The sequence below is a fragment of the Sprattus sprattus genome (genome assembly GCF_963457725.1).
Source record: "Sprattus sprattus genome assembly, chromosome: 3".
In the NCBI taxonomy this organism is placed as follows: Eukaryota; Metazoa; Chordata; class Actinopteri; order Clupeiformes; family Clupeidae; genus Sprattus; species Sprattus sprattus.
In genome coordinates this window covers 46,987,011-46,995,251 of record NC_137922.1, presented here as the reverse complement: position 1 = coordinate 46,995,251, position 8,241 = coordinate 46,987,011, and the positions used below count along the sequence as shown (strand labels likewise).

General features: G+C 47.9%; 1 protein-coding gene across 1 annotated transcript in view; it reads left to right on the top strand.

Moving 5' to 3' along the window:
- Positions 1 to 4,776, top strand: part of sdk2b (sidekick cell adhesion molecule 2b) — a gene marked incomplete at its 3' end in the record, with an annotated part of 111,337 nt that extends 106,561 nt beyond the window's left edge. Inside the window, 1 exon segment of the mRNA XM_080834121.1 lies at positions 4,291 to 4,776. Coding sequence (XP_080690247.1) covers positions 4,291 to 4,776 — 486 coding nt within the window.
- Between the last annotated feature and the right edge of the window lie 3,465 nt (positions 4,777 to 8,241).

Genomic DNA, 8,241 nt, shown 5'->3' with positions numbered 1-8,241 from the left:
TATGTGCTGTAACAAACAGTGTTAACCCAGTATGTGAGTAACGTGGCTTTTATTAAAACATAGCGTGTGTAATGTGTAGCTATTTCATTCCGTTTATTAACCTTTCCGGCTGTCTGTATTACTAGCCAGCAGCAGACGTAACGGAAAGGGAGCATTTTACTCCCCGGCAATCTCTCTACAAACTTCCATATAGACGCGGGATCAGCAGAGGAAAATACTTTCCTTTTGGGAGAAACCAGGCCAGTCGTTCCCACGACTACAGCACCTTGCAAAACGAATTATATGCGTTCCAGCAACAGGTGCTGCGAGTGAGCGCTCCTTCAGTGCAGCAGGGCGCGTTATAGAAGCCAGGCGAGAGCGCCTGAATCCTGACACTGTAGATGCTATTTTATTCCTGCATAGTGCTAAGACAAATTCTAAATAGAACGAAGGTTAGGCATATCAGCAGAGGTATATTTTGGTTACATTAGGATGGCTACGTTTATAGCTTGCGTTTTGGGCGCACCACAATGCCAAGAAGTTTGTCGCGACTGTAATGGCATATTTCATTGTGGGGGTGATTGATAGTTTAAGGCTTACGAGACACGGTGTTTTGTCATGACACATCGGCCTGATTTGACACGCCCTTTTCTAAGACGAATGAACGTGGTAAACCACCTCTCTCGAAAGGCTCAGACGATCGGCGGAAAAACTAACGGTTTACATCTAGACCCCTTATACATGAGGCAATTGTAACACGTTCGCGAGTTTCTATCGTGGTAGGCGCAATGTAACAGCTTTACATTGACGCATGTATAAGGGGCTACTGTGTGGGATAAAGGAGGTCTTTGTTTGATAGTGGCAACAAAAAGTTAAGGAATACTTCATGAATTGTGACGACCGTCTTGGAAAAGCTACGCTATGCAAATTGATTTACCAAAGAATTCAGACTGTGCTATATTCAGAGCAGAGCTTGTGTGTATACGTGGGGTTTTTGTGTGTGTGTACGGCGTGTGTGTGTGTGTTTGTGTGTGTGTTTGTGTGTGTGTGTGTGTGTGTGTGTGTGTGTGTGTGTGTGTGTGTGTGTGTGTGTGTGTGTGTGTGTGTGTGTGTGTGTGTGTTGACAGGGCAGAAGCTGGGGGATATGGTGGAGAACTCGCAGCATAGCTCCGGATCTGTTTTGAATTCGCTGCAAGGAAAATGGAGAGAAAAAGAAAGAGAGAGACAGAGAAAAGAGAGGAGTAAGAACCACTAGAAATATGACAAGCAGTCAGACTAAAAAAGTGTGTTTGGATAAGATCAGTTCACTGAAGCACATTTCTGTAATTCATCATGGCTGACATCTCCAGTGACATTTTCAAATTTGTCTGACACACATTAGAGATGACAAAAAAAATACATAAATAAATAAAAAGACGACGTGGGGGGAGTAGCTCCGAGATTTTTGGCATGAAAGCCCTTTTCCACACACACACACCCACACACACACACAAACACACACAAACACACACAGACACACACACACCCCCCCAAACACACACAAACACACACAAACACACACAGACACACACACCCCCCCCCCCCCACACACACACACACATGCACACACACACACACACACACACACACACACACACACACACGCACGCAGCACACACGCTCTGAGATGTTCGGCATGAAAGCCCTTTTCCACACACACACACACGCACACACACACACGCGCACACACACACACCACACACACACGCAGCAGCATGTTTGGAATGAAGGCCCTTTTCTCTGGTGAAGGCAGGGGCCAGGCATGCCTGGCGGGAATGTGAGCTCGGCCAGATGTGTCACACGTGTAGAGCGCCGGAGAGAGGAGCAGAGGGAGACGCAAGGGGGTCAAGAGGCTGTCAGTGTGCCTAGTCAAGGCCCAATGATGGAGGGAAAGAATAAGAAAGATGAAAATGAGAAATAAAGAATGAATAAATGAATGAGTGATTGATTGAATGACTGGGGTGGAGAGAAAGAGAGAGATGGGAGATGTAAGGGGTCTTTGGTCTGCCTGAAGTAGAGCAGTAAGGAACGAGTGAAGTAGAAAGAGAAGGAGAACAGAGAAACTGAACATAACAGCCTTAAGGAGTGTGTTGTTGTTTATTTTAGAGGAACAACATTATTTGATATAGAAAGATATAAAAAAAGAAAGAATGAGGAGAGGAAGGAGAGATGGAGGAAAGAACACTCAGATTTAGGAAGGTGTGCAAGAGAAAAAGAGCGAGGGATAGAGAGAGACCTTAAGGGCTACTCAGTCTGCCCTCTGCAGAGTGAGATACAGGAATAAAAGAGAGAATGAGTGGAGACGAAAACGGCAGATGGTGAAGGAGACAGAGAATCAGGATCAAGGCGGGAGCCAAATCTTGAAACATTCAGAGCAATTACGATCATCCCAAGACAAGAAACAGGAGCCTCCTTCTCTCTCTCTCTCTCTCTCTCTCTCTCTCTCTCTCTCTCTCTCTCTCTCTCTCTCTCTCTGTTTCCTATATTAACCTCGTCTTCTTCGCTGGGTCGGAGCCATGGTATCGATGGAGTCTGCTGGAGAATCGTCTCTCTGAGTGTCAGTTGGTCAGTTGAGGATCCCTGTTGGTATTCCATGTCTAATGCTGTCTACCCTTTCATGGAATGGGGAGGTGGCTGATGGGACTGTGCTGAGGGTCAAGGAATGAGAGTAAAAGCCTTTCTGCAGGGGGTGATTAAAAAAAAAGATGAAGAGGGTTGAATTCTCTTTGTTTGGTAATTCCTGGACCGAGGGATGAGTGAGAGCGTGAAAGGGGGCTTGGGTGCCTCGCTTCTCTTTATCTCGCCAGTGAGTGGAGAGTGGAGGATCAAATGGCTAAAAAAAAAAATTGCACAAGTGAGGAAATTCCCAAATTCCTGCCCAGATTAGGGAGGATGGAGAGAGTGGGGGCGGAGGTGGAGGTGGAGAGGGATGAGTGGAGTGAGGAGTGAACGAGTGTGAGGGGGAGGAAGGGGGAGAGTCAGCTGGGTTTTTCACCGTAGTAATAAAAGCTGAATGTTTTTTAGAGTTAGTGTTAGTTAGCTGAGTTAGCATTAGCATGGGGATAGTTTTTTGTGCTAGTAGCACCTTGAGTAGAAGAGATGTTGTTGCTAGTGCTGGGCTAATAAAGGTCTGCTACTCCATAATCCAATCGGCAGAGACAGTGACTGTGTTACAAGGTGGGATCTGATTCTGTTTGCCCTCAGTCTTAATCTAGTGAAGCTATCGGGTAATGCTTTGTTCTTTGTCGACAGTCAATCTGATGCTTTGTGAGTTCAGCATTCATTTCATTACTAACTGCATGTTGATGACCAGGAAGTGGCCGTACCTTTACAAACCAAGAGATCCTGCTTGTCCTTCTGACCAATCGTGAATGTCCTATTGCCTCTCATGTCTCATTGCCATCATTAAATCCCATCGGGCTGAATTCTCTCTCTTGTGTTGCCATGACTGAAAAAGCATTTTGGAAGCTCAAAGCTCAAATTCCAAACCCAACTTTGTAAAACCCGCTATCTCTTTATCCACCTCTAGGAGGCGCTTGTGTTCCCGTATAAGACGGGGGGCCTACGTGTTCTGCCGCTCAACTTGGTGAGGACCTGCTTGTGTGTTTGATTGACAGGAGATCGGCCCCCTCCCTTTCCTTCCTCTCCTCTAGGTCCCTCCCTCTGATTCTGTATCTCCCAATCCAATGTGCCTTGCTGGAGTGTCATGTGTGATCAGTGTCCCCCCCGCCCTTGTTCTGTAGACATTAGACCCAGTAGTGTGTGACTGTTGTAATCATGGATCACTCTTACCCAAGTGCCATCATTTACCTTTGACCTTTCGTGTTATTGTTTAGTCAACAGTGCACCTCTTGGGACAAGAATCCCTGTGTACATAGTATATGTTTGTCTGTGTGTGTGTGTCTCTGTGTGTGTGTGTGTGTGTGTTTGTCTGTGTGTGTGTGTGTGTGTCTGTGTGTGTGTGTGTGTGTATATGTGTTTGTTTTTCCAGCTGTATTTCCCAGCTGCTTTATATGTGTGTGTGAGTAAGTCCCTATCTCTGTGAGTATGTTTATCTGCTGTGTGTGTGTGTGTGTGTGTGTGTGTGTGTGTGTGTGTGTGTGTGTGGGTGTATGTGTGTGTGAATGTGTTATGTGCGTAGGAAATGAAAAGCCTTGTAAGGGATCAGGGTTGCAGTGTTATCTCTAACCTCTTTGTTGTTCTCTCTCTCTCTCTCTCTCTCTCTCTCTCTCTCTCTCTCTCTCTCTCTCTCTCTCTCTATCCCCCTCTCAGGGCAGTGACAGCGAGTATGAGGTGGAGTCCAACCGGCAGAAGACCCACTCCTTCGTCAACCACTACATCAGCGACCCCACCTACTACAACTCCTGGCGGCGCCAGCAGAAGGGCATCTCCCGCGCCCAGGCCTACAGCTACGCCACCGAGTCCGACGCCGGCGAGCCCGAGCCATGCACCCAGCCGCCCCCTCTGCCCCCTCTGCCGCCCATGCCCCCCCAGCTCAACTCCCCCCGGGGGCAAATGCAGACGCCCACCCCTGGGCAACAAGGGCAACAAGTGCAGGGCCAGGTGCAGGGGCAGGTGGCAGGGCAGGGGCAGGTGGATGGGCAGGGGAGCCTGTTTAGGCCGAAAGGCAGTCGGACTCCCACCCCGTCTCTACAGAGCTCCAACCCGCCCAGCCAGCCTGGCACCCTGTACCGGCCCCCTAGCAGCCTAGCACCCGGGTCCCGCACCCCCATCGCCGGGTTCTCTTCCTTCGTCTGACCCGTTTGACCCAATCGATCGATTGACCGACCGAGCAAGCTAGCGAGCGAGCAACCTTGGCCCCTTCTTTGCCCGTCTTGTCCCTACCGGACAGAACGACGATCAAAAATGTTCAAACGGAAGAAGAACTCATACTTACTCTCTTTTTTTGTGTCGTGTTTTTGTTTTTCGGTCACAGCACCAGGATTGATTTGAAACGCTTTTGTTTTTTGCTATTTGTCTCTCTATGCATTTCTTTAACTACTTTAGTGGCTTTGGCTAAGACTCGAGAAGTGCTGACAGCTGGTGTACGTGTTTGTGATGAGTTGCTTCTTCTTCTTCTTCTTCTTCTTCTGCTATCTGAAGAGACAATCATGCGGACATTGAAAGGGCCGATGGCCTTCTGGTTTTGTGTCTGATTTTTGCAGCTTGAGCTTGAGCATGTATTTCTTTTTTTCTTTTACCTAACTTTTGTCTCTTAAGCACTCACAGTATACAAGGATTCAACTCAAACGAAACATCTCTTAATCCAAAATGTGGAACAAACAAACAAAAACATATATATAAATAAAAACAACATGAATGGTCTTTGATCAACTTTATGCACCAATGGGATATGACCTACGGCATAATGGTGGAGATAGCAAAGGACAGTGAATGGGGAGAGTGAAGTGACCAGATAGAAGACTGCTAAGGGACACGCTTGATGAAGAGGACAATGGTTTTACCTTGAGAGCATGACCACTGATGAAGAGGATGGAGGTTTTCCCTTGAGAGTAGGACCACTGATGAAGATGATTGTGGTTTTCCCTCTAGAGTAGGACCACTGATGAAGATGATTGTGGTTTTCCCTTGAGACCACTGATGAAGATGATTGTGGTTTTCCTTGAGACCACTGAGGGTTTTTTTTTCCTCTAGACGTTTGGCTTTGAGACTCTCCCTCTATCTCTCTCCCTTAAGGGACGACCCCTGAGTTAGAGCTGCCCAGAGCACGAGGACACAGCACATGCACGTTTTCAGTACGAAAGCAGCCCCGGGCGCCTGAATTAGGCGTCAAAGTTGAAAGGTCTATCTCAGCGACCCCAGAGGTCGGCAGAAGGATTGATGCGAAAGCGCGTTTAGGGCTCGTTTGCATTTGGTGTGGGCTACCAAGACGCCAACCAGCAGCAGACGGATGTAGGGCCGGTGTATCAGACGACAGCTAAACTGGCTCAGGTCTGGGGCAGGTCCATGCCCAATCAGGGCCGGATATAAACGGACCAGATCCATTCTGCTGTTTTGGGATTTACCTGTGGTTGCCAAAGTCACCAACAAAGGCCTGCTTACAGGGCCTCAGACAGACAGACCGGGGCCCCGGGCCTATAGAGCCCACAGGACCTGTCCTCAGTGAGCCAGTAGGGGACTACTGGTGCTCCGTCTCTGAGACGTCCACCTGTCCTCAGTGAGCTCCTGGGGGACGACTGGTACTCCGTCTCTGAGACCTTTAGCTGTCCTACCTTCTCCCCACTGCTGAGTACTCCCTCTCTGCCAACACGTCCTCACCTGACCAGGCAACTGTATACTGACTGTGAGTGGGACACTCTTCAGTGTTCCAACAAAGGAGGTGGAACACACACACACACACACACACACACACACACACACACACACACACAGACACACACACACACAGACAATGTCTCGACTGATTCCAAGAGAGCTGGCAGAAGAGGGAATTTTGTATGTGTGATTGTGTGTGTGTCAGAAGAGGGCGCAGCCACTGGTTGTCAGCTTCCTCCTCCGGATGACATCAGCGCTCGGCACTCTTGAACGCGAGCCAGGAAGTGAAGTCATGCCGAGCCCTCATGCCTGCTTCGAGCGTGTGAGCAGATGTGCCCGCACCAGACAGCCGTGAGGCGAGACGGCCAAGCCGCGGCTGCTTGGGCTTTCCGGACTTTTCCATCTCGGCGTCTGGGCGGAATTCGCTCGACGCCGGCGAAAGGAACAGGAACACACAGAGAGAGTCAGAGAGGACGAGGATGAAGGGAGACAAAAAAAAAAAGAACTGAGAGACAGATAATACTCTTCTCTATTCTTCATCATTCACCTGCTTTTCCTTTTTGTTTTATCTGTTACCTGTGGAGTGATTGACTGTGTGCTGAACAAACAAAGCTATTCTTCTTTGTAATGCTAAAGCTGTAGATCATTGGTATTAAGACTGGCTGTAGATCTTTGCTATTTGGTGGGGCGTTCTGGATTTTAATTGGTAGGCAAATGATGATTGACTTTGTGCGGGGTGGGGGGGGGGGGGGGGGGGAGGGGGGGGGGGGAGCCTGAGGTGATCATGAAGAAAATGCTGTTTTGGAATCATTTTGCTGTCGCCATGGTGACATGAACACAACTGGTGTTTTACGTAAACAGTGTGTGACTGTGTGTTGACAAAGTGACAGGCTAAAAAAAAGTGTCATGACATGGGACATGACACAAAGGGGCCACTTAGTCACACACATCTATTGTTTATTGTGTTACTACTTTTTATTTATATTTTTTTATGAAATCAGTTGTCATAGTTACAGTATTAAGGGCGGAATTTTCTTTTTTAGTTTTGGGTTACGTTTGAAAGGTACTATATGTATAGTTGTTTGGAGAGGGTAGTGGCCACACTCAGTCTGTTCTGTGGCTATGATCACACATACATGTAAGCCCATCTGTTCAGGTGGTCTGAAAGAGTGAGTGAGAGAGTGTGGCACAAGCCTGAGGTTGGTGTGTGTGTGTTCTGTGTGAGTGTTTTTGTGTGAGTGTGTTTGAAAGACAAAGAGACAGATGAAGAAATGTCATGGGTGTATTGTTTATGGAGTTGAATCGACATGATAAAAATGTGAATGTGAGTGACTGAGTGTGTATATATGTGTGCGTGTGTGTGTGCATGTGTGTGTGCATGTGTGTGTGTGTGTGTGTGTGTGTGTGTATTCATATGTGCATATGCAGGCCTTTAGCCCTAATCACCCTTCAGATCCTTCGCCAGAGTGTGTTAAGGAGGTGAATGGTATAAATCGGATCAGCTGCTCTGTCAAATCCTGTTACGTGGCACCGGTCGTCCTGTACTGACCCCTCTTGTCTGGTGAGGCCCTGTCTAACACACACATGTTCAAAGACTCTCTCACACACTCACACACACACACACACACATTTATATATATACACATGCACAAAGACTCTCTCACACACACACACAAGCACTCACACACACAAAGCAGAATCGCTGCCTGCTAGTGCGATGCACATATTTGGCTGAGCCAGCGTCATTAAGAGAGAGCAGAGAGGAGTGCATATTGGCAGATCAGACGTAATGTGTCTTAGGAGCAGTCACTAGCAACTGGCAAGGAATTCCTACACCTGACCCTCCGGGAAGAAGTCGCTCTCAGTCCCTCTCATCTCTCATCTCATCATACCCCTGCACTCTCATTCACACACACACACACACACACACACACACACACACACACA